General features: G+C 40.5%; 8 protein-coding genes across 12 annotated transcripts in view; 3 read left to right on the top strand and 5 right to left on the bottom strand.

Moving 5' to 3' along the window:
- LOC104816328 (syntaxin-71) overlaps positions 1–1,282 on the bottom strand; it is a 2,821-nt gene extending 1,539 nt beyond the window's left edge. Inside the window, exons 1-3 of one of the 2 annotated variants that reach the window (XM_010545081.1) lie at positions 1,034–1,282; positions 540–665; positions 5–55 (exon numbers count right to left, since the gene is read on the bottom strand). In XM_010545081.1, the coding sequence (XP_010543383.1) occupies positions 5–55; positions 540–665; positions 1,034–1,189 (333 nt within the window). In that variant the 5' untranslated portion in view covers positions 1,190–1,282. Of the gene's footprint in view, positions 56–539; positions 666–1,033 lie in introns of both variants that reach the window. The other variant, XM_010545083.2, reaches the window with a different exon arrangement.
- On the bottom strand, positions 1,137–3,259 carry LOC104816329. The gene is made up of 2 exons (XM_010545084.1): positions 2,209–3,259; positions 1,137–1,371 (listed from the first exon to the last, which is right to left on the bottom strand). Exons 1-2 carry the CDS (start codon positions 3,194–3,196, stop codon positions 1,223–1,225), a joined length of 1,137 nt encoding a protein of 378 aa, XP_010543386.1. The 5' UTR covers positions 3,197–3,259; the 3' UTR covers positions 1,137–1,222.
- A 1,347-nt stretch (positions 3,260–4,606) lies between these two features.
- On the bottom strand, positions 4,607–8,074 carry LOC104816327. Its single transcript, XM_010545080.2, has 5 exons — positions 7,512–8,074; positions 5,894–6,309; positions 5,378–5,630; positions 4,915–5,053; positions 4,607–4,808 (listed from the first exon to the last, which is right to left on the bottom strand). Exons 1-4 carry the CDS (start codon positions 8,071–8,073, stop codon positions 4,920–4,922), a joined length of 1,365 nt encoding a protein of 454 aa, XP_010543382.2. The 5' UTR covers position 8,074; the 3' UTR covers positions 4,607–4,808; positions 4,915–4,919.
- A 333-nt stretch (positions 8,075–8,407) lies between these two features.
- On the bottom strand, positions 8,408–9,454 carry LOC104816326 (lipid phosphate phosphatase gamma, chloroplastic). The gene has a single exon (XM_010545078.1). The coding sequence runs from the start codon at positions 9,145–9,147 to the stop codon at positions 8,470–8,472; it is 678 nt and encodes a 225-aa protein (XP_010543380.1). The 5' UTR covers positions 9,148–9,454; the 3' UTR covers positions 8,408–8,469.
- Positions 9,455–9,586: 132 nt separating this feature from the next.
- LOC104816324 (importin subunit alpha-9) lies at positions 9,587–13,359 on the top strand. The gene is made up of 11 exons (XM_010545077.2): positions 9,587–9,734; positions 10,357–10,573; positions 10,711–10,864; positions 11,048–11,150; positions 11,314–11,498; positions 11,628–11,707; positions 11,875–12,025; positions 12,302–12,383; positions 12,463–12,521; positions 12,592–12,897; positions 13,066–13,359. Exons 1-11 carry the CDS (start codon positions 9,683–9,685, stop codon positions 13,228–13,230), a joined length of 1,554 nt encoding a protein of 517 aa, XP_010543379.1. The 5' UTR covers positions 9,587–9,682; the 3' UTR covers positions 13,231–13,359.
- Positions 13,360–15,478: 2,119 nt separating this feature from the next.
- Positions 15,479–18,612, top strand: LOC104816323 (protein IQ-DOMAIN 1). Of its 2 annotated transcripts, none has more exons than XM_010545075.2 (6): positions 15,479–15,681; positions 16,372–16,443; positions 16,541–16,834; positions 17,180–17,401; positions 17,522–17,641; positions 17,730–18,612. In XM_010545075.2, the coding sequence occupies exons 2-6, from the start codon at positions 16,384–16,386 to the stop codon at positions 18,414–18,416; spliced, it is 1,383 nt and encodes a 460-aa protein (XP_010543377.1). In that variant the 5' UTR covers positions 15,479–15,681; positions 16,372–16,383; the 3' UTR covers positions 18,417–18,612. The 2 variants fall into 2 exon arrangements, with proteins under 2 accessions (XP_010543377.1, XP_010543376.1); XM_010545074.2 differs by having other exon boundaries at positions 16,362–16,443.
- A 717-nt stretch (positions 18,613–19,329) lies between these two features.
- On the top strand, positions 19,330–21,009 carry LOC104816322 (mitochondrial import inner membrane translocase subunit TIM14-2). The gene is made up of 3 exons (XM_010545073.1): positions 19,330–19,462; positions 19,986–20,164; positions 20,635–21,009. Exons 1-3 carry the CDS (start codon positions 19,460–19,462, stop codon positions 20,789–20,791), a joined length of 339 nt encoding a protein of 112 aa, XP_010543375.1. The 5' UTR covers positions 19,330–19,459; the 3' UTR covers positions 20,792–21,009.
- Positions 21,010–21,124: 115 nt separating this feature from the next.
- Positions 21,125–24,315, bottom strand: LOC104816321. Of its 3 annotated transcripts, none has more exons than XM_010545071.2 (7): positions 24,141–24,315; positions 23,384–23,912; positions 22,804–22,995; positions 22,446–22,685; positions 22,067–22,284; positions 21,705–21,959; positions 21,125–21,562 (listed from the first exon to the last, which is right to left on the bottom strand). In XM_010545071.2, the coding sequence occupies exons 2-7, from the start codon at positions 23,799–23,801 to the stop codon at positions 21,320–21,322; spliced, it is 1,566 nt and encodes a 521-aa protein (XP_010543373.1). In that variant the 5' UTR covers positions 23,802–23,912; positions 24,141–24,315; the 3' UTR covers positions 21,125–21,319. The 3 variants fall into 3 exon arrangements, with proteins under 3 accessions (XP_010543373.1, XP_010543374.1, XP_019058399.1); XM_010545072.2 differs by lacking the exon at positions 24,141–24,315 and adding an exon at positions 23,996–24,013; XM_019202854.1 differs by lacking the exon at positions 24,141–24,315 and having other exon boundaries at positions 23,384–23,989.
- Between the last annotated feature and the right edge of the window lie 135 nt (positions 24,316–24,450).

Genomic DNA, 24,450 nt, shown 5'->3' with positions numbered 1-24,450 from the left:
GAGCGAGGACCAAATCATTTCTGGCAGCAAGCTCCTCTGTTGAAAGGCCTTTAACCTGACAGAAAACTAGATGGTCACCAATATAGAACAAATAAATCGCCATGGATTTAGACGATTCTGGGAAATCATCAAACATTTGAATAGACTACTATTGCAAACTAGACAAAGCTCTAATCACGCTGAGATTGCTTCCATTCTTCCTCTCTCGGCATATATTACTAAAAGTTCAGCTGCTAGTCATAGTCAGCTTATTCACCATTCACTTAATACTTCAACTTAATTTTTGCAAGAGACAAATCACAGTATAAACTGGTTGTATACCTTTTAAATGGCAAATGTAAAACTAACTGACTTATCTGATTCACGAACCTGTTTACCTCACTCTCCCATCTCAACAGATACAAAAAAAAAAATCAACAAAGTTCCTTCCCCTTCAGGCGGAATGTACCAAAGACAATATTTCCGGATCAAGTTTTACAGGGGAAAAGCACGAAACTTTGAAGAGAAGAGGGGCAAAGAAAACAACAAATGATGCTAACCCGCTTTACAGCCAGTCTCTGCAACTTTGGAACCTCCTCAAGCAAGCGAGCTTTGGTCCGGCGAATCTCTGCATTCATTGCAACAGCAGAAGCCCTACTCTTCTCCTTAGAAGCAAGTTCCGCTTTCTGCAAGCCGAATTACACAGCATTTCGTTCAAATTGGAAAAGCAAAAAACCATAGAACATCGCTGAATCACTTTCCCTAGCACTTTCAGATCAGCTTCGTCCGATACAACCGAACACAAATGAAGTCCGTAATTTCAAATTCCTTCTATTTCCCTTCACGAAAACTCAGATTCGATCGCCGATTCCGAACGAATCCAACCTAACCGCTAGAATTGGACTGAACTTGACTTAAATTTTCATCAACAAAAGGACCATAAACTAACAGATAGTCAATGATAAAACTCTTCAGGCACTCCTTTGACTTTATCGACAGAATTGAGCAAAATCCCTATGTGTACAATGAAGAACTACCAAAAAAAAAAACTCACCTCGAGAGCGGTCTCGATATCATTCTCAACGGAGGCATAGAGACGAGCGAAGGCATCGTCACCGGAGACATTTGCTTCCCTCTGCTTCTCGACATCGTACTTGTCATACTTCTTGCAGATCGCGTCAACTCTAGTCAGAATATCGATCACACTCATCTTCCTCCGAATATACCCGCGCAATGCTCAGATCTAGGGAGGGAGAATCTCTGATTCGAGGAACAAACCAACTTCTGAGAGAAAATCTTCAGCGTATCTGATTACGCGAGTTTTGGATCTCTGCTGGTCATGTTCGAATATTTCAAGCAGTTCGGGGGGAGGAGAGCGACGGAATTCACAGCCTGGAAGAAGCTTTCTCCAAATCACCCACATACTCTTTGTTTATTACACATTAACCCCTATATTTGTATCTCTATCACATAAATCCAAATTTGTGGCATATACGTAATTTCATGCCCGAGTACTGCGATTGAGAACTCTACACAACTACAAGGCCCATTATTTGTATATGCATTCATATAGATAAATCAAAACCTATGGTAAACCATATTATTTTTGCTGTACTCATTGGCATATGACAAAAATTAACATGAATTCATATTGGAACTCAAGGCCCATTATAAGTTTTGGGCCTTTTATAAAAGAGGGCATTGAACTCAAGGCCCATTACTTGTTTACATAAATTCGTGAACTATACGCAAGTGAACTCAAGGCCCAAAACCAATGTGGTGCATGGTATGGTACATAACAAGGGACATACATGTATGCATGTGAGTTTTGTGGACCGGAAAAAAATTAATTAGTGTTAGCAATTATACTTTCTTCTCTTGAAACATTTATTCTAATAATACCCCACCACCAGTAACTCTCATAAAATGTATTTTTTTATATATAGAAAAAAATAACATGACGGACAGGATATAAAAAAATTAGGAAAATGGAAAATGAGGAATTGTTTTATTAATTAGTTCATAATTTCCATGTTATATATATGTGTATCTAAACATATATACAAATTGGGTCTTCCATAAAAACAATGATTATTGCTTGGAAGGAACAATAGTGTCCTAAAATCCTAAGTGTAACTTCTTTGGTCAATCTTTCTGACAAGAAGAATATCTTAATTTTGATTAATCAATTAAATTAATCACGGTGTGAGTCCTAATCCCAAAGCTAACCTTCTACTTCATCCAGAAGCCATCCCCTTGCCGTCTTCTCCCCGATTCTCGCCGGCCCCGATTTGCTCCGACCAAGCGCCGGCGTCCGTACAATCCCTGACTCCGACGCCTCTTTGTCTGTTTCTTCCTTCTTCTCAGATTTCGCGTCGTCTTCTTCGGTTTTTCCGGCGGTTACTGTGTCAGGTTCCGGATCCTGAACCGAGTTTCTCGAAATGGAGTCAATGGACTCTCCTTCCGACCGGAAATTTCGCTCTCCGTCTTCATCTTCTTCCTCTGCTTCTTCTCTGCTGTTTGGTTCCTCTGTTTCCCGTTGGCTATCGGACTCCCAGAATCTGAAAGCCAGTGATGACGATCTGTACGGAGCAGATCTGCTTCTGGTCAACAACAATGCGTTTCTCGGCGGCGTCGAAGCCGGAGATACAAACATTCTTCTAGGGTTTCTGTAATTCTCCCATTCATCTTCTCCCTCGTGTGATTCTCGACCGTTGTCCCTAACTGAATCCGGGTCGACCCGAGGACTCGGTTCGTTTCCCGGAGAATTCTCCTTACGCTTCGAGTTTCGCCGGAACTTTGGAATCGAGAATGATGCCCACTTGGTCCAAGCGCGATTAAAAGACCATGTCTTGAGTTTCCCGGCGAATCGACGGCGGAGTAAGGCGTTTCGGATCCACTTGCAGCGACGGGTCGGGTCTACATTTGACCCTGGTCGGGTTTGCGGCTTGGATCGCCTGATTCGGACTTGTCCCATGCAAGTGACTTTCGGAGACGACGGTTCTTGGTTCACTGCGGCGGAAGCGGCGACGGCGGCGGCGGAGGAGCTCTTGCTCCGCCGGACGAACAGAGGGCTCGAGCGCGACCTTCCTCTGCTCCGGCTCCGGCTTCTGCTGATGGCGCCAACGCCGATGCTACTGCTCCTCAAGAACCGCATCAATGGCGGTGGATACTTCTCGACCCGACCCGGACTAGATGCGGGTCTCCTGGACATCATCTTCTTCTTCTTCCTCCTCTCGTTCTCGACTGCTTTTTTTCCGTCGTTTTGTCTGCACTTGGATTTTTTTCCTCTTTTTTTTTTTTTTTTGCTTATTTTATAAAAGATGAATTATTTACCTTTTTGTTTTCTGTTCTGTTGCATGATCTATTTAAGGTCTCTATGCTTTGCTACGCTATTCAAGTGTTGGTCGCTTACTTGTTTCGGATATGTAATTCTCCATTACACTTTTACTTTTAATATTTTTATTGAGCCAAAGACGTGTGTTTTTCAAAAAAAAAAATAAAAAATAAGACTTGAATCATATTCGAGATAAATAAAAATAAAGAAAAACCTGTGATATATATATATATATATATAATTATAATTATAATTTACTATCCTAATTCTTCCACTCCAACTTTGTCTCCTTCAAAAGGGATCTTTAGAAAAGTGGAATAAGATAAAAATAAAATAAATGTAGTTGTCAATCTTTGAACATTCAAGACTTCCATTTTTGCTCCCAACAAAAAAAAAAAAAAAAGAAGCGCTCACGGATTTGGAATTACAAATCAAATCCGAATCTTCTTTTTCATCTACCATTTATAAGCTATCCCAAGGGGAAGAAAATGTACATCGCGTCGGCAGAAAGAGAAAGAAAAGAAGAAGAATACAAGGTACACATACAAACGGATAATTCATTGACAATGGAAGCCATTTTAATATGAAACCCATTAACCCCCAACCTACAAAATTTATTCTTTTATAACTTACACTCCAAATCACAATATGCTATTGAATGTGTTCCTATATATATATATATGTATATGTATATGTTTTTAGAGCTTAACTAAGAATTGTGGGATTCGATGTAGAAACAAGGGAGTGGGGACCAATTCCGAAGAAAGATATAACCAAACAATCAGAGATCTAATAAAGATTGGAAAAAAAGGGGTAAAATCTTCTAGTGTTTGGACATGTGAACTGAGGTGACACTCCCTTTCTCCTCCTCCATTTTAGTGGCGATTGAATTTCAAAAGCCTGTGTCTTTTCAGACCAAAAACAAAGGCACTCTCTTCTGTCTCTCACCCAATCAAATAAATCACTCTAACCCCATAAACACATCAATTTATAATATTCATTAGTTCATATTGTATCCATAATATTAACATAAGGTCCAGTCTACTAATCAACGATTAATTGAGGTTAACAGACTATTTACTAGTCTTTCTCTATGAAGTAAAAAGTAACCCACTATAGGGGTAAAGAGGTAAATTTAGAGGGTTTAGGGGTTACGTGCAACGCAGGGAAGACAAAAGAAAATCTTTTTCCTCGACAGTCAACCTAGTCTGCTGCTGCAGGGGCCGACACCAAAGGCTATTTACTACTTTGTCCCCCTCACAAAAGAAGCCAATGTAGCAACAACATACAAGATTAAATGATTTTATGTGCTAATAAAAAATATTGATGGGGATTACACTGATCACAAGTCTACTAAACTTTTAACAATCTAAAATAGAAGTTCTGTACAAGAATCTCTAGAGGGGGGGGGGATAAGGTTACATTCTATGCAGACAATCAGCATTGTGCTAAGATCATTTTCTCAAGTTCCAGTCTTTTGCAGGACCAGGGACTGCGCGACAAGATTTGGAACGTGAGTTTCAAAGGACACAACTGTGTGTCTGCATAAGAGTTTCTTGTGCTGAGTTTTGGGTGGTATGAGGTTGTATTAGAGTTACCTTTGTTAGCCATTTATAGATGATGATCCTAAAGGCCTCTTCATCCCGATGATGATTGGCATTCTTCGCTCGTGATCTGTTCGGTTCTGATGGTTCCTTGAGGAGAAAAGATCCCGATGTTCTTGATCTGGTTCATCATCTGGGAATGCAGAAGAACAGGCGTTTATCGCAAAGTGAGCAGCAGCCAGAGAGCAAGTACAGGAAACATAATACAAACTACAAAGCCAGATCAAAAGTAACCACAAATAATGCTCAGAACTCAAAATCCTCAAAAAGACAAACTTGTCGAAAATTTGGTTTTCTTTGTTGTGAAGTGAAGCTTGATAATGCCAGGTCTACTAACCATCTGACTCAAATAAAATCAGACCCAGAATTTCGGTACTATCGAGTGAATACATAATAGGACAAAATCGAACAATTTGGCATGGTTGAATATGTTTGGGTTAGCTTAATGCAGCGTTACCTGAAGGGGTTGACATAGAAAAGTCAGTCAAGCGCCTCACACAATCCTTAAGTGCTTGGAGCTCAGCTTCCTTCTCTTGGAGTTTGGACTGAGCAGTTTGCAGTTCAGCTTCAAGCTCCTTGATCTGTCCTTCCTGTTGTTCGATGAGAAGATGGCTGAGCTTCTTGTTCAGCTCTAATGGCGATACTCCACCACATTGGTATGACTCAGAACCGTCATCCAGACCATTATATCCCTCCACAAGCTCATCTGGCTATTAAAACAATACAAGAATGTGTAAATTTGAACCATAAAACCCGACGAATTGACCTTCAACACATATAAGGTACAATTAGGACTATTTTTCTTTGCAAGGTGAACTAAATGCCAGAAAAATTGCACAATAATCTCAACCTCCAATAAGAGTTCCAAGAATAAGATACGGAGATGGTCCATATCAAGTTCAGTTTTCTTAACAAACAGAAGTTGAAGAGACTATGCTCCGGAATTACAAGGAAACAACAAAAAGTAACTAACCTCTGCAAAATTCAGTTTCTGCAGCTCAGACTCGAGTTCCATCTCTAACCGATCCATTTCTACCATCTCTGGCTCTGGCTCCTCGGTTAGGACACTGCTAGCATATTCTGCATCATCGCTAAGAGGAATGCTTATTAACTTAGTTTCATGAGATCCTCTGCCTGTCATCTCCGATATATTCAGATTTACTTGAACAGATTTTCCACTGGATTTCATTGGATTTGTGTTAACACCATTTGCAGAACCAATAGCTTGCAGATTACGCGACGATTTTCTTCTAGAAAGTTCAACTTTCAACTCTTGGACAACTTTCACGTTTTCTTCCATTGCTATATTCAACCTATTGATTTCACTTTTCCCTGCTGACATCATGTACAAGATACACCGTCCAAGTGCCGAGCTGAATACAGAACTGTCTGAAAGATGAAAAAAAAGTTAAATGTTAGTATGAAGCAAGAAACCTCGAGCACCTGACAACTATGGCTTTAGAAACCCATCAAGGTATTTATAAGTTTGAGGATAAGAATGCAAAATACATCCAAACAAAAAGCTCCTTCCTTTTTCATTCCTAACAGCCAAATTTTCTCGGAGGATCCATAAGAAGGCAGAAGACTGGCGAAATTAGAAAAACACGATCATCGGAGCCGATGGGTGCATAATCCCCGTAAGAAGTTCCTACCCACGTTGCTCAAAAGATCAACCTTGTGTCAAGAATCAATTATCTATGCCTTTTTGACTCTTTTTATATAAAGAACAACCCAGCGCGGATAAACCCCTGTTTTGCTAATTGCACTTGGAAAAACCTTGAAAACAAAAACAGATCATTTAAGACCTCCTGGACCACCTACTAAATGCATTAATTGACCAGAAACTACCCATTGAAAGTTTCCTGGCAAACACATAATGGCGTCTGAACTCTGTAGTCACAAGTCTCGCTAATCCTGACCACATGTGTGTTGGTTAATCTATCTTATTACAAGCTTTTGAGTCTCCTAATATACATGTACAAGAGAGGCACTTTTGGCTCTTTACGAAGACTGAATCTGTTCAAGCTTTGTCCAACAAAGACAGTGAGACCATAAGAATAAGGACAATAAGTCACCCAACATTCTCCCACGATCCAACGATATTTCCAAGCAGTTGACCAACATTATCGTCAAAGAGATATGTGAAATTCTCAAAAACTAAAAAACTTCACTACAACAGATCAAGAAAGAAACAACTGATTAGCCATGAATGTGATGCGCCACATTAACCCGAAAGCAAAAGAATAAACTTTATGCAAATGCATATGTACAGGCTCAATTCCACACATCTCATGTATTGACTACATTTCATGGATACGTACAACACGTAGAGGCCCAAAGAATTTCTCGCCCAACACCCATTATTCTCGCTCAAGTAACCAAGTTTCCGTCCAGGAACCAAAACCTAACAGCTGAAGCCATTTCTAGAAGTTAACGCCACACATTCCTCACAACACCGCAATCGAATACTCTAGAAGAAATTCAGAAAGCTAGACCATGGTTGAAGATGGCCCTCAGGTTGGGCATCATGAGAAATCTGAAGATGAACCAGAAAAAAATCATCTCAGAGCGTCGAGAAAGTAGGAGCAAACCTTGATCATAAGGACACAACCCACGTCTCGAAGGGGCACCATCGTTCTTCTTGCTGGTTCTCAGCTTTTTCAAGCAGACAAAGCCCCTCCTGTTACTACACACATCACTTCCAGATCCCTTCTCGCCCCTCAACCCCATGTTCTTCTTTTTCTTCTTCGACCCGCGAACCCTAACAATGGATTTAACCCGGGAAATTTTCCTGGAAGCGGAATTTGACTCGGATCCCGACACGGCTTCGCGGGCGGAACCAGAGCTAGAAAACCGGAAAACGCCATCGGAGTTATCGTAACGGGAATCCAGAAAGCCGATTCTGAACGGAGGAGTGAGGGGCTCCTGAACCTCCTCGCGGTTATCGGAATCCGGAGGGAGCGGAGAGAAGGGGTTGAAGAAGAAGCGCTTGGCTGCAAGGCTAGTGGAGCCCGCAATGGCCACCGCAATAAGGATTTGCCACATTACTCGAGCGTTGTATTCGAAGAGGCGAATCAAGTGTACCGCAGAGAGAGAGAGAGAGAGATGGTCTTGGATTTTTTCTGTGGGTGAGGTTAAGACCAAACCTGGCATTCTCCTCTGCAAGTTTCCCGCTTTTGCACCTTTTTCCAAATTAGTCCGATTTTTCCTTCCTTACTGTATTGGGCTTGACTTTTTTCCGCCTCTTACACGGCCCATTTTTATTTTATTACGTAGATACGCGTGTGTATATATTCGAAAATTAAATTTGTAACGTTACGAGATTCACTGTAGACCATTGTTTTCATTTTAGGACATGATTTTCAAGGCACTTGGGTTAATTAATCAACTGTTGGGTTAGATTAGAGTGAAAGCAATACATTGAATCTTAATTTTATGTGAATGAAAATATGATGATGATGATGATGATGATGATGATGATGGTGGTGGTGATGATGATGATATATGGAAGTTAAATGATTAGTTTTATTTAGCTTTCAATTTCGCAGATCAATCGGTTTTGGAATTGGAAGCCATCTTCTTCCTAGCTGCTCTCGCATTGTCGTATTCAAACTTCAACACGTCGGGGATATGGGAAGTATCCTTGATACAGAACGTCCTCCCGATCGCACTCTCCTCGATCGCCGGAAAATACGGATGCACCGCCGAATTCACGAACCAGAACCAGGTCGAACCGAGCATCGCCCCAACCGTCGCGCCGGCGAAAACCTGAGCCACCGTGTGGTAGCCCAAGTAAACCCTATAAACCATCGTGAGGACAGCGAGAGACCAGTTGAGGAGATTCACGATCCATCGATTCCTCAGCCCGAACCGAAACCCTATTCCCTTGCAGGTCATCAACGTGAAGTAGGTCGCGAAGAAGAACATGTACTGCGAGTGGCTCGACGGCCATCCGTGCGAATCGCAGGCCTCGAGCAACGCGCAGGTCTCGGGACGAGCCTGTTGTACGGACCTTTTTATCACCTCGTTGATGAGCTGCGAGATCAGGAGTCCCAGGAAGAAGAGCATCCCCTGGAGCTCGCGACGGAACAGGAAGTGCGAGATGGATCCGACGAGGCCGGTGAAGACCGGGAGGAGCGAGATCCACGCGAGGAAGTGGCCAAGCTGGTCGCCGCGATTGTACCGGACGTGCGTGAACGTCACGGCTTTGAGCTGAGAGTAGTGCATGCGTGTAGGAATACGAGATATCCGAGAAAAAAACGGTTAACGGCGGAAGAGCTTTGATTTGGTTTAGGCCTGTTTGTTTCTCGGGAAAATTTGCCGAGAAACTGCAAGAAAGAGGGAGACAGATAGCCAACGGAGGACTGGAGAGGGTCCGGGAGGAGGGGGATCGTGTGTCTTACGAGACGTGTCAAAGGGTTATGTTCCCATGCGGCACGCTCATGTTACATGAGTTGAAAGTCAACCAACGTGGGCTAACCACGTGGAGATCGGGAATTTATTGTGATCGAGTGACTTGCTGCCAAAGAATGTTAAATGCTAAATTGTAGAGATATTGAAACTTTAGGGGCTAATATGAAATTACAAAGAAATATAGGGAACCCCTCGAGCCGGCAAAAAGTTTCTATGGGCGGGGAGGGCGCGAGAGAGGAATCCAATTCGTAAATTTTCATTTTCCGGCTTTTGTTTCCATTGCTTGTCTGTTTGGCGTCGAATTCCCTTCTATTCCGACACACTCTCGAGCTGCGTTTCTCCTTCTCCAATGGCGGATGATGGCTCGGCATCTCTCAGAAGAGACCCTATCAAGTCTTCAGGTATTTTTGATTTTACCCTTTCTGACGAGGGCTATGGGTTCTGTATTTGGATTGTGGACTCGTGATTGTTCATGCTTTGTTTGTTTACCCGGAAAACATTTTCGTAGGAAATTTATACAGGAAAAATGCTCGGAGTTACCTCGTTCTGGGTTTTTTATTGCAATCATCGAGTTGAATTGGGCAACGGAGTTTTGTCTTGTTTCTGGGTGCGTTACTGGATTGGGTGTTCTTGATTGCTTTGGGAGAAATCAGATTAGGGTTTTACAAGGGGAAGCAGATTTCGGATGCTTCATGTTTTATGTGTTGGATTTCTTTTACTAGGAATACGGGTCTGAGTAAGGAACCGTTGTTCTGTCTCTATACCGAGAAAATCAGGGTACTGGAAAAGTGTTTGGTTGGCTGATGATTTTGAGGTCATCCTTGCTTAATTTCGTGCTTGGTTTCTCTTACATAGAATCATAGATTCGCTTGGTGAAGGAGCCTTTTTTCCCCTATTGAATCTTGTTGCCATCTTATGTACGGGAGAAGACAGCCGATGTTTTAGATCTGCAATGGTTGATTATTCAATGAGTTCATGTTTTGAAATGGGGTTGATTGTATTTTTGGATATGGTGGTGCCTAGTTGGGAATATCGCGGGGCAAAGAAGGCGGCAGCAGGCTGTGACTGTGGCAAAAGAAAGGAGGGAGTCACTGGTTAGGGCAAAACGGCTTTGTAGAGTCGGGACTAGTGGTGAGGATGAGCACTTTGAGAATGAGATGATCATTGACGAAGAGCAGCCACTATTGGAGGCTCAAACTGCTAAAGCTGTGGACGAGCTTAAATCTGCTGTTCAGTACCAGTACGTGAATCCATCGATTTGGTCAAATTAGAAAGCATGGAAAGGAAACTGTTTTAGCTATTTGACGAAATCTGTTGACAGGACTTTTGTCTGAATATATGGTTTTTTTCTTAAACATCATCTCATTCAATTGTTAGGGGAAAAGGTGCGACGCAGAAGAGAATTGCTGCACTTCGTGAACTGAGGCGGTTATTGTCAAAGTCGGAGTTTCCTCCTGTTGAAGCTGCTCTGAAAGCTGGTGCAATAACTTTACTCGTGCAATGTCTTTCATTTGGCTCTCATGATGAACAGGTTTATCATCACACTTATGAAAATCTATTCACTTTATGTCTATCTTGGTATTTTTTTTCGTAGATTTTGATATTGGAGGTGTTGGTGCTTCCATAGAGAGAATTTCAATTAAGTTTTTTGGGCCTCTAAATATGAAAATTGCGTGAGTGATGAAATTTTTGTATTCCAACTATCTATTTGCAGTTACTTGAGTCTGCTTGGTGTCTGACAAACATTGCTGCTGGAAAACCTGACGAAACAAAAGCTTTATTGCCTGCACTGCCGTTACTTATAGCTCACCTTGGAGGTATAGTCTGTACTTCATGTTCTGATGTATTTATTTTGAGAATTTTCAGATTTTACATTTGATTGCTTTAATTATCACTATATGATGGTAACCTTGATAACAAAATATGTTACACTATCTTTTTATTGGTTTCTTATGCTTCCAAGTTTTTTTTTTCTTTCAGAAAAGAGCTCTGTACCTGTGGCTGAGCAGTGTGCATGGGCACTTGGCAATGTTGCCGGTGAAGGAGAGGAGTTGAGAAATGTTCTATTGTCACAAGGAGCCTTGCCACCTCTAGCACGTATGATTTTGCCCAACAAGGGTTCTACAGTTAGAACAGCTGCATGGGCGTTGTCAAACCTGATCAAAGTATGAATTATTCCTCGTACCGGTGTTATCACATTGGTTTTGTTTGCATTTAGAGTTTAATTTGTGACCATGGAAGACATTTATTTATTGCAAGTTGTTACATATTACTTTCATCCTACCTGGAAATAGGGGCCCGAGGCAAAAGCTGCAACAGAACTGGTCAAAGTTGACGGGGTACTTGATGCGATTCTTCGACACTTAAAGAAAGCGTAAGTGAATCTTCATCTTTGTTGATTGTAACTACTGCTGATGCTCAAAACATCGTTCTGCTTCTCACTGATCCTTGACCTTCATATGCTGTTTTTATGCGCCATGATGATTTTCCTTTTCCTACTTAGTGCAATTTTTGCCCAAGATCATTGATTTCTGGATTCAGGGACGAAGAAATTGCTACCGAGATTGCATGGGTCGTTGTTTACCTCTCTGCTCTTTCAAATGTCGCTACAAGTATGCTCTTGAAGAGAGATATTCTTCAACTACTTATTGAAAGATTAGCAACCTCAAGTAGTCTACAACTCCTTATCCCGGTATTGTCAATGAACTTATGGTTTCTTTCACTTTTTTCATCAAATTTGTTAGTTGACATGTTGATCACCATCCAACATCCATACAAGTCATATCACATAAAAATGGTTTTGGTTTACGGGATTAATTTCGGGTTCCAAACAGTTGATTTGTACTTGTTGAGCATCATCCACAAGAAAATGGAATACTAACTACATGCCTCTTTTCCATTCAGACTGTAAATTGATTATTTATTTTTTGTGCTCATGGTTCAATCTAAAACTAAAGTTTAAATCTAGGTTCTACGGAGTTTAGGTAACTTTGTAGCTGGAGATTCTCAAACAACGTCAGCCATTATTGTTCCTGCACAGGAAACCACAGGTTATCTCCTCAAGATGAAAGGCCATTAGCTTGATTGTATCTATTGCGTCATATACTGATCTTTTGAACCGAATTTCAGACAATATCATAGGAGTGCTTGTAAAGTGCTTGAAAAGCGAGCATCGGGTTTTGAAAAAGGTCAGTATCTATCACTACCCTCAAGATTTTCTTTGACTGTAATAACTGGAACCTGCTTCTTGTTCTTCAGGAAGCTGCCTGGGTGCTATCCAATATAGCCGCTGGCTCTATCGAGCACAAGAAAATGATACATTCTAGCGAGGCGACGCCATTGCTATTGCGTCTTTTGTCCACAGCACCGTTTGATGTAAGGAAGGAAGCTGCATATGCGTTGGGAAATCTATGTGTAGGTCCTGCAGAAGGGAACACAAAACCAACTCTACTACAAGAGCATTTAGTCTCTCTTGTCAGAGGAGGATGCCTCACGGGTTATATCGACCTTGTTAGATCTGCAGACATCGAGGCTGCAAGGCTAGGCCTTCAGTTCATCGAGCTGGTAAGCCAACATGACAATCCATATGAGAACCCTTGCCTTGTTCAAAACTTAATTTTCGGTTTAGAAGACGATACCCAACTCAAGTCTCAACCGGTAGCTTAACGTTCCGATGGGAGCTGAGAAGGCTTGGACCAATGAAAGATCTTGATGGGTTTTCGGCCATGGCAGGTTCTGAGAGGTATTCCAAATGGGGAAGGTCCGAAGCTGGTCGAAAGAGAAGACGGCATTGACGCAATGGAAAGGTTTCAGTTCCACGAGAACGAAGAGCTAAGAGTTATGGCGAATAGCCTTGTCGATAGATATTTCGGAGAAGATTATGGGATCGAAGAGTAAACCCACCTTCTCCCTTTATGGTTGTTGTTGTAACAGTTGTAACTTGTAAAACAGTTTTGTCCCTCTGTTGAAGAGAGTATCTACTCCTTTGTTCATTTGGACTGATGCTTTGGTTATTTTCAAACATGATGTTTTTTTTTTAAAATTATATATATATATATATATATATATTTCTGATACTAGTAAATTGAGATAAAATTGGTAAACGATGTTTTTAAAATCATTTTATACGGACTAAAATTAATTAAAATAAAATAAAACGATAAATAAATCTTTGTGGTATATATATTTTGATTTTGGGTGTTTTTGGGGCTACTGAGGGATTATATACCGCGTTTGTGTTGGAGAAATGACAAGACATTATGTCGGGTCGTTAGCTATGTGGGCCCATTTTTCGCCTTTGTGGGGCCCGGTCTTTTATGATCATCATCTGAAAACTGTGCCCCAACCCACGCACTCATGTGGGTATGGGGTGTGTGCCTGTGTATATACGTATACGAGTATTTGTGTTTTTGAAAGGTGATTACGTCTGTGCGTATATAAAACGATATAAAAATGACAATATATTTTTTTAAGACTTAAATAAATTTCATTCGAATAGAATATAAATATTAAAGGTGTAAAAGCAAATGGAAACGACGTTATTTTTAAAAATATTTTAAAACAAAAATTGAGTAAAAAATTAGATCGGATAAAATTAGAATCCAACTGAAAAAAATATATTAAAACCAAAAATATTTTTATATAAATCTAAAAAACGAACAAAGAAATAACTTAGACATAATTATAATACGAAATATCTGTAATCAATTTTATGGGTTAGACTCCCATTAATAAATTTGATATTGTATTAAATAAGAATCAGACCGTGAATTTTGTGGACGATTTTTAAAGTTTTCATCTTTTACGACTTTTATTTTTTTATGGCACTTAAACAACTAAATATAATTAAACTTGACATATACATTATTTATATATAATTTGATGCATAATAAGTTGTCAAGATTGTAATATGTTATTCGAATGGACCGACGGAGAGAGAAGGTCTCTCTCTCGGAGAGAGAGGGTCTCTCTCTCTCTCTCTCTCTCTCTCTCTCTCTCTCTCTCTCTCTCTCATAATAGCTAGAATTATGTGTTTGGTTAAATGTCCATATCAATTAATAAATACTAATTTTGCCCTAACCATTTTTATTTTTGCAAAAAGGGAAAATAAAAATGTTGCTAATAATCTATAGCTCCTTGAAACTAGACTCCAACGGCTAGTCATGAGATGTATGTATGTATATATATATATATATATGTATATGAAAGATTGTGTCAGATTATAATTAAAATAAAACATAAATATTTTAGGGTTAAGAAATATAAAAAAAACTTTAGACTATGAATTCTGAAAATTATAATTAAATAAAATAATGTTAATTGATACTCCGAGACACACAGACAGACAGATCCATCTGACCAATGATTAAAGAACCTAAGGTTTTGGTTGTCCAAAGCAAATGAGCCTCTCTCTCTTTATAATATATATCAACTATAGTGATATATATTTTTGTTATGGTCATGATTTAATCCATGAAAACAAGTACATTCGTTGAAAATTTGTTGATGGAGTTGGTTGTGAATAAAAAAAATATAATACATGAAAGGGGTAATGTTATCATTCGTTCCCGTAATTTCATTTTTAATGATTATAATGAATATGCTATTGATATGATTTTGTATAATAATCTCATATTTGCGTAGTGGCTTAATAAAAATGGCATGGGTTGTACTAGTTGTATGTTCTATAATGCTATTAAAATCGGTCCACATGTCATGTCACTCGTGAGCGAGCCATGCATCACAATATGCGTTATTATATATTCATATGAATAAGCAAACCGCATTAAATAAAATTTTTGTAATCCATTTAATATATACGTTTGAAATTATTTAACTGAAAAAAATATTTTCAGATCCAAAAAAAAAAAATTGAAACACAAATTCTAATTTGGATATTATGTGAACATGCACGTATTTAGTATATAAAACCAACCATTTTGATATATATATATATATATATGTCATAAATTTACCGAGACTTTGTATTTTATTTTTATTCAAAAACTTTGAAATAATAAATAAACAGTAAAAATTACGAAAAATAAGAGCGGCAATGCGTGAGTATAAATCAAAGTGGGGCCCACTCTTGCGGCCCAATTAGTGGGCTCACGCGCACATATACATACACACCGTTTACATTACATCCTCTGAGCTGAATCCATCTGTCTCTCTCTCTCTCCTCTCCCCATTCGCAATCATGATAATGTGACGGGATATCTTCTCAGCTCAGCAAAGATCCAAATTCGCCGATTCGAGTTCTTCCAATTTCCCTTTCCGATAAAGTTGCGGTGAAGCTTTCAGTGATTCCGAAGTTTTTGAGTCCACAACGACCTCCTTCCACATCTGGTACTTCTTTCCTGTTTTCTTCCATGTTTATGAGTCGATCCAGTTCGATCTAGGGTTCTGGGTATCGATTATTGGGTTCTAATGGAGAATTTTGACCCTGTGGTTTGAGATCTACTGTAATCGGTTACGCAGTGTTCAAAACCCTTTTTTTGGAATATAGTTCAGATTTGAAGTTATGAATATATTTTACATTGCGCTGTTGTTTGTTCTTACTATCTTTGATTGTGTTTTTTTATGATGAACTTGACCTGTTAATTTTTTTTTAGAAACTTCTTTGGATGAAAACCTGACTACGTTGACTGACCACTTTGTGATTTTGTCTGGGCGATGCTGACTTCATTTCAATACCCGAACTTGTCGAATCTGGCATTGCTTAGATTCATTTGATAAGAGAAATGATGGTTGTCTCCTTACCTTTTCTCCGCCTGCCACCAGAAAACTTGGCCTAAATTTTTAGAAATCTGTTGGTCTAAAGTTCACATGTTACATTTTCCTTGTTGGTTTTGGAACAGTGAGTTCGGTCTTATCTTATGCTTTCTTAGTATTCAGATTTTGTCCGTTGAGGAGGTGAATGATGGATTCCTTAAGTCTTAGTGCTTCACTCCTTTGCTCTTAAAATGCTGTTGAGATCATTCAATTCATTTTCTCGGTGGCATGACTTGTTTGCTTCGTCTCGTTAGGATCTCACAGGGAAAGGACGGGATGGGTAAGAAAGGGAAATGGTTTTCAAACGTAAAGAAGGCTTTCAGCCCAGATTCAAAGGTATTAAATCTGTGAACTTCTTCCATCATACTGCTGCGTATTAAATTTATGTCGTTTTCTCTGGATTCATGGCATCTTGATACGTGCATGTTTTCAGAAATTCAAACATAAAGTGCCTCAGTATCAAAATGGTGTCATCTCTGACCCTGTATTGGTGGAGACCATCAAAACATCTCCTCCTCCTCCTTTCGAGGTGAAAGTGTCAGAGGTGATCGTCGAACAGAACAAGGACGAGTGCTCTCCCTCAGCCGATGTTGATGCTGATATACCTGAAGTTCCATCTCTGACTGTCTCCGAGGTTGTTCATTGTGCTGCACCAGCACGGTTTGCTGGAAAGTCAAAAGAAGAAGTGGCAGCCATTGTGATTCAGACGGCATTTAGGGGCTATTTGGTATGTTTTATTGCTTTTATGTCTAGTATTAGCTTAATTCTTTGCATACGAGTTGCTTGCTCCAAATATCTTCTGCTATCAAACGAATACTCGTCTACTTGTGAAATGAAAGGATCAAACACTTCCTAGACCATGAACAACTAGAATGTATATTCTCATCTACTTGTGAAATGAAAGAATCAAACACTTCCTAGACCAGTTATTCGCTTTTCCTGGATTTGCTGGTAGTCATTCATCTAATACTTTTTGCTCTTTTCCAACTCCTTACGGGGAGCTAAAGGTCTTATGATCAAGAAAACCCTTAGTTTACAACCATAATAGACATCTATGGTATCATCATTTCAGGCAAGAAGGGCATTAAGGGCATTGAGGGGGCTGGTCAGACTCAAGTCGCTGATGGAAGGATCTGTTGTGAAACGACAAGCAGCCAATACCCTTAAGTGTATGCAGACTCTCTCTCGTGTACAGTCACAGATTCGAGCTAGGAGAATCAGGATGTCTGAAGAGAACCAGGCTCGCCAGAAGCAACTCCTTCAGAAGCATGCCAAAGAGCTCGCCAACTTAAGGGTCCTCTCTCTCTTTCTCCCTCTTGAACAATGGTCAAATTTTTCATTGGGGCCGGTTCAATGCCGTTAAACTTAACTGCTACTGTAAACCCTTTCTATTCAAATTTGGTTGTGGCCGCAGAATGGGGATAATTGGGATGATAGTACACAGTCAAAGGAACAGGTCGAGGCAAATATGCTGAGCAAATATGAGGCAGCGATGAGAAGGGAAAGGGCACTGGCTTATGCACATTCTCATCAGGTATTTCCCCTGAGAATTAAGCTCTCGGTTTAATTCCCGTGAGATAAAAGCAAAACCCGTATTCTGATCCTGTCCTTCCTCGTCGCAGCAAACCTGGAAGAACAATACAAGGTATGCAAACCCGATGTCGTTTATGGATCCGAGCAACCCAACCTGGGGCTGGAGCTGGCTGGAGAGGTGGATGGCCGGGCGTTCATGGGAGAGTTCGGAGAAGGAAAACAACAACGATGATTCATCGGTTAAGAGTTCTATTAATCGAAACAATCCCGGAAGAGAGGTCATGAAATCTAGTTCAACTCAACCGAATACCCCATCATCTGCCAGAGCCACGAGGAACAACAACAACTTCCTCTCCCCTCCGACCCCTTCCAGGCAAATCCCATCATCCCGAAAACCCAAGAACACGACCCCACCTGGCCCTGACGATGACACCAAAAGCACGGTGTCAATACAGTCGGAGAAAAACCGAAGGCACAGCATTGCAGGATCGTCGGTGGTCAGAGACGACGAGAGTCTGGCTAGTAGTAGCTCACATGCCCTGCCTAGCTACATGGTTCCGACAGAATCAGCAAGAGCCAAGCTCAAGATGCAGAGCTCCTTAGGGTTGGCCTTGGAGGAAAATGACGGAATTACGGACAAGGCAACGGCGAAGAAAAGGCTGTCGTACTCGGGTTCGACTGTGCCGCCCAAGCCTAGGCGGTTCTCGGCCCCACCAAAGGTGGAGAACGGCGGTTTGAACACTGAGATCGCCGTCAGCAACGGAGGAGGAAGCTGAGGTAATGTTATGTAATGCTCTAAGTTACTCTTTTGAGAAGACTCTGAGATTGTGTCCGCTACGCTTATGATGTCCGAAGATGTGTGTGATGTGATTCATTTGTGCAGTGTAAGAGTCTCTGTCATTTATTTTGTTGTTATTATTGTTATTGTATTATTATTCTTAATGTTATTTCATGATATGGTTCGAATTCTTATTTCCCGATGTCATTTTTTAAAACTTCAGTTTTTTTTTAAAAAATGATTAATTAAAGGTGTGGTAAGTGGTATGCATGTATTATTTTCACAAACATACTTCAAAAACGCGTTTTTACTAAAAATATTTAATTTTAACTTGCTTATTCTAAAAGTGTAAATATTGCTTTTTAATAATTAACGTTTTAAGTTTTTTCTAGTTTTTTTTACAAACTATAAAAAAATTATATATATCGTTATTATATTATTTTTCATTGATAAATTATTATTATTTTTAAATCACCTAAAATATCTAAAACGATATATATTACCTAACAAAATATATCTTATTAAACGTCATCTATTAAAAAACTTAGGGAGTATAAATTAGATGGTGATAAGCGTTTATTGTTCTCCTTTGGAAACCATATAATATGCAATAAAATGATTAAAATATGGTAATTCAATGTTCACAAAATGTAAAAATCAAAGTTAGTGCTAGCGATTTATTTGAGAGACAACCCTCTTTGCGTGTATAAATAGATCAAAATAATACAAAATAGGAAATACTGTTATTTGTAAAAAAATGATGTATTTGACTTGAGCCATTAACAAGGTCCAGGTAGAACCCTCTAGAGGAACCGGAAGGATTTGACTTTGACTCTCGCAAACCGACTTAGTGACAAAGATATAAAATCTCTCTCTATATATGTGTATATATATGCGAAACAACCAGAAAAACCTGCAAATGTTTAGTTTCCTCTCAAGAACCCTAAAAGTCTAAACCCCAAGTTGGTGGTGCGAGGACCGAACACGAGCATTTGATTTCCTTTTCTTCTTTCGATCTTGTAGCTTATACCAGCGAGGATAATGGTAAGTTTATGCGTTTTTTATGTTCCGTTTTCCTTATCTCGCATGTGGAATTTGACATTTCGTGCCTCTGTCCTCCTCGTTGGATGATTTTGGAATTTGGGATTATAGGTTTCCGGAATCCCTATGTCGGCGGCGGAGTTTTGTAAAGTCTCGTTTTCGTCATTCACGAATCGATTCTCTTTCTCTAGATGAGTGATTAGGGGAGAATCTGGATGTCCGAATTTGATTTGGAGTCAGTTTCGTTTTCCTTTCTGGGTGCTGGAGGTTATAGCCTTAGTTTTCATCGATTACGAGAACATAGGTTGCTAAGTCATGGATGGAATATGTCCTAACACAAATCCGATAAATCTCTGTATAGATTGTTTTGGGATCGAATATGTTCTGATACCAACTTTATTTTCATATCAGAACGTTGGGAAAAGCGAGTTACCGGTGAATCTGTTCAGTAGTTTCTTTGTAGGGCTCAGGCATTGTTAGCTAAGATACTTCTCTCTTCTTCCTTTTTTTTTGGTTCTGGGTAAAGGTTACGCCAATAGTAGCAGGCATAGCAGTGGCTGCTGCTGCATATGCTGGTAAATATGGTATGGAAGCCTGGCAAGCATTCAAGGCTAGACCCCCGAGGCCTAGAATGCGCAGATTTTACGAAGGTGGCTTCCAATCTACGATGACCCGGCGAGAAGCTGCACTTATTCTCGGCGTGAGGTACATTCCCGTATCTTAACCTTCCGAAAATACGTTCCATGAACAAGAATTCAATTATTAGACGGGCGAGGGAAATCAATGTGACACACTTGTAGTCTTTGGGCTTTTTCCCTTAGGAAAGCGGGCAGTTTAGCTAGTTAGGCAAAGTAACTCGGGGATTCAACCACATGTTGGTAATCAATCTTTTTTCCTGGAATGCACAAAGGATTCAGCTGCCATTTCTGTTATTTTTTGCTGCTGGTTAATCCTCGGAAGTTTGCATAAGAATGCATCCCACAATCTATATAATGTATAGTAAAAAATTATTCCAACTCTCACGTCTTTTATGAGATTTGAACAGTTAATTCTTGACTAACAACGCTCTCCTGATGAATCCTTTTGGCTTAAAGAGTGTATGTTGCTTTCTTGGAATCATTTTCGGGTGTAAGGTAATGTGGGGTCTGATGTATTTCTTCCATTTATGGTAACAGAGAAAGCACGGCGGCGGAAAAAGTGAAGGAAGCACATAGGAGAGTGATGGTGGCTAACCATCCCGATGCGGGAGGAAGTCACTACCTCGCTTCCAAGGTCAACGAAGCCAAAGATTTGATGCTCGGTCGGTCCAAGGGCGGCGGTTCCGCCTTTTAACCTTACATTCATAAAAAAGGAGAGATTCCGTTGAAATGGATTAACGTTCCATTCATAAAAAAAAAGGAGAGATTCCATTGAGATGGACAGCTCCCTCTTACTAGTTCCTGAATCCTTTTTTTTTTGTTCTCTCATGAATGCTTCAAGGTCAACATCCCTTTTATGTAAAAACATCATGTTTCAGGGACCAAAGAAGCTGAAGGCGGTTTTGTAGTGATGTCCGAGTTCAAGACAAACGTATAACAGGCATGGCGATTGAATAATGATGAATAAACTACGCTATTATATGAAATTGATTTCTAATATTTCATTTTCAGCTATTGACACTGCTAATAATTCTGCTGGTGTTAGATGTAAATATATATGATCCTCTTAGACAGCTTTTGGCGTTGTTGTGAATTTCGCTGAGGCCTACAACCCTCAACATTTCCACCAAAAAAACAAAACACTATCCTCTCTTTGATGTATTTACACCCAAAAAAACATGAAGGCTTCAAAGTCTCTGTATGTTTTCACTTTTTTTTTTCCTTACTCTTTGGTGGCTTCATTTGATGCACCCTTTCGTGCATCGGCTTCTGTGGCTTCTTCTACTTTCTCGAGCGGACCCTTGGGTTCTCCGAAAAGGGCAGAGAAGATTTGTCTATGGCATTCTTCGCAGAAAAATAAGTACGAGAAATGGCCTTCGTTCGAGAGCCTATGGATCACGGCTTGGGGAACAACTCTGCTTATGTATTCTGTCATCGAGGGGGAAGCAACTCTGTCGTCCATTCCCTGAGACAGCGATCCCAAATGAAAGATTTCAGACATGAACTACTGTTTTGTCTTCTGCGTAGTCTTTTGCTTCAGTTGTTCATCAGTTTATGCTGTTGTAATTGGATATAGAGACAGATACATGGGGTATTTTGGTGCAAACCTGCCATATGTGTATGGGTTTTTGAAATCCAGTCAGCTCACATTCAGCTTCACTGTACATAGACATGAGCCATGAAAGGACGCTGTCTCGTCTACATTTCTTCTGAACGCGGAATTCGGTAAGGCTAAACCCCCAGTCCGATACCTGCATTGCAGCTTCTTCGACAAATGGTTTGGGGCTTCCCTGTCGGACAGATTCTTCTACGTTCCTCTGGTAAAACTCCTCAAAAGCTGGATCATTGAACAGAAGTTTATCCTGTATAAAGAGACAGTAGCATTGGGTTTAGCAATACTTGTGTTTTTGGACGACTCCACAATGAAGTTGATTTTCTTACCAAGAACCCGTGATGAATATAGACTTACCCTTTCTCCGAATGATATAGACATCCAGTTATCCAGATGGTCGAGCTCGCCAGAGAGGAAGGATCTACGATAGAAGAAGGGAAGAAAGCTCGGCATCCGGCGTGCCAGAAAGTACATGAATTTCCTTCGTGTTAACCACTGCTCCCATGTTTTTGCCATTTCTTCCTTGGTCATGCTTGGCTCATATGGATTGATCACCGGAGCCACCATGGCTGCCCCTGCATATTCATGAAAAACAAAAGCTATGCGTGTAAGATTCTTGTCATTTCATCTCCTGTCAACCGGGTATGCAATCTTTAGTTTGATATATAAATAACCGTGCTTATGTGATATTTATTCAGATCCAACATAAAACGAGTGCAAGGAAAGATCATCATACCAGCTACTCTGTCAGGAAAGTATCTCATTACAGCCCAGGCATGCATGCTACCGCTGGAATAGCCCAGCACCCAGAAATTCTCTTTGATTCCAATGGCAGAAGCAAAGTTTATCATATCAGAGGCCGATGAGCTTAGGTTCCGACCAGGATGAGGGTCACTCTCTCCAAACCCAGGAAGATCGTACGCCACTAACCGAACACCATATTGCTCTAGCAACGATCTTTTCACTCCGGGTATCCCTTGATTAAGTAATTACTCGGAAGAGTTAGAGGCAGGAACCTAAACAGCTCATACTCAAATCTACAAGAGCTAACAGCATTTGGAGACATAATTGAAACAAATGGACTCGTTTTCTACCTACAAGTCGAGAGGAAAGGAAAGAATGAGGCATAACTAGAGAATATCTTGCTCTGTCTGCTGAAACACCTTGCTCCTGGTAAGCTAAATGTCTACCGTCTGGAAGCTGTACATGTCTTGCACCAAGAGGATGTAACCGGAGTTTCTTTATCACTGGTACTGTTCCATCATTCTCTGAACTAAATCTTAGAGCTGCATTTCAAAGCTGAACATGTCAGTAAACATGATACCATGTTGCTCCATGACTACCATGTTGCTCCATGACTACCATGTTGTCCACTAACAAAACTCATAAAACAGAAATCTAATGGAAATCAACTGACACATGCTTCATCAATGAATCAAATCTACTGCAATCAGACGCAGAAAACCCTGAAACAGACTAAGTCAACCACGCACATTGGTTACATTCCTAAGAGAGAAGATTCAAACCATCATGAAGGCTACAGAACTTCACAAGTAAAAAACCTCCAGCACCATTGAAGAGACCTACAGTATACTTTCCATTTCAATGGTGCAATCACCCAAACACAAACCCGGAAACGGCACTATTGCAGAACCACAAAGACCATGTCTTTACCTGTAAGTGCTAGAAGGAAGACGAAGAATACCACAGGCCAGGCAAGAACCGGATCACGATCCTCAGGCAAGAACTCGTTCAGAAAGCTTAGCTTCTTCGACACTTTAGCCGCCGGTTTCCCGAGCTTCTGCATCACGAACGAGTCCTCAGTGACCACCGTCTGCTGCAATATGTCTTTGCATCCCTTCCCGAGGTCCAGAAGCATCTCTCCCCATGACTTCATAAACCCAGTCAATTGATCCTTCAAGCTCTCCACTCGTTCGGATCCGGATCCATCCACCGACCCGAAACCCGAACTCTTCAGCACGGATTCCGGTACCGACAGACCTACCTGAGCTCCATCGTATCGCAACCCGGTGTCGACAAGACTCGCCAACTCGTCTTGCCACGTGGGGACGCCTCCTCTCATTTCCTCCATCTTCAACCCCGGGATCTCACAATCAACAACGAACAACCTCCTCAACTTCAACCTCGGTGAATCCGAATTCCTATCTGAATCCGAACCCGAGGCAACTGTTTACTGCAACATCTGTAAACAGAGATTTATGAGCCGACGGAGAGAGAAGAGAGAGAGAGAGAGAGAGAGAGGCGAGAAAGAGCTGCCACTGACACCTTTACAAGCGTGAAACTCAAGCTCCCATTTTTTTAAGGTCTCTCTCTGGATTAAATAAATCGAAGAAAAACCTAACCGACCATCTCCAAAACGAATCACAATCTCTCTTTTGTGAAAGCGAAAGAAGACAAAAGTCTCTCTTACCATATGACGCGGGAACAGCTTGATGCTGATTATGGTCCAATTCGAATCCACGATTTATTCTTCAACAAAACTTTTTCTTTCCTATTTTTATTTTTTGTTCTCCTTCGCTTTCTCGATTTGACTGCTTAACGAAAAATCCAATCCGCCATTGACGAGCTTCTCGAGCTTCCTTTTTCCTCTTGATTTCCACAGGCTCAATTAAGAGCGGCGAATAACAACTACGCACCGTAGGATCGGATCGCATCTTTTTAAAATGGACGGTCCTAATTCGACCACGTAGGTTGACAGACATGTGCCGTAGTGTTAACGG

This window comes from Tarenaya hassleriana, unplaced genomic scaffold, assembly GCF_000463585.1.
Source record: "Tarenaya hassleriana unplaced genomic scaffold, ASM46358v1 Cleome25, whole genome shotgun sequence".
NCBI classification, from domain to species: Eukaryota; Viridiplantae; Streptophyta; class Magnoliopsida; order Brassicales; family Cleomaceae; genus Tarenaya; species Tarenaya hassleriana.
Note: the sequence above shows the minus strand (reverse complement) of the source record. Positions and strands in the feature narration are given on the sequence as shown.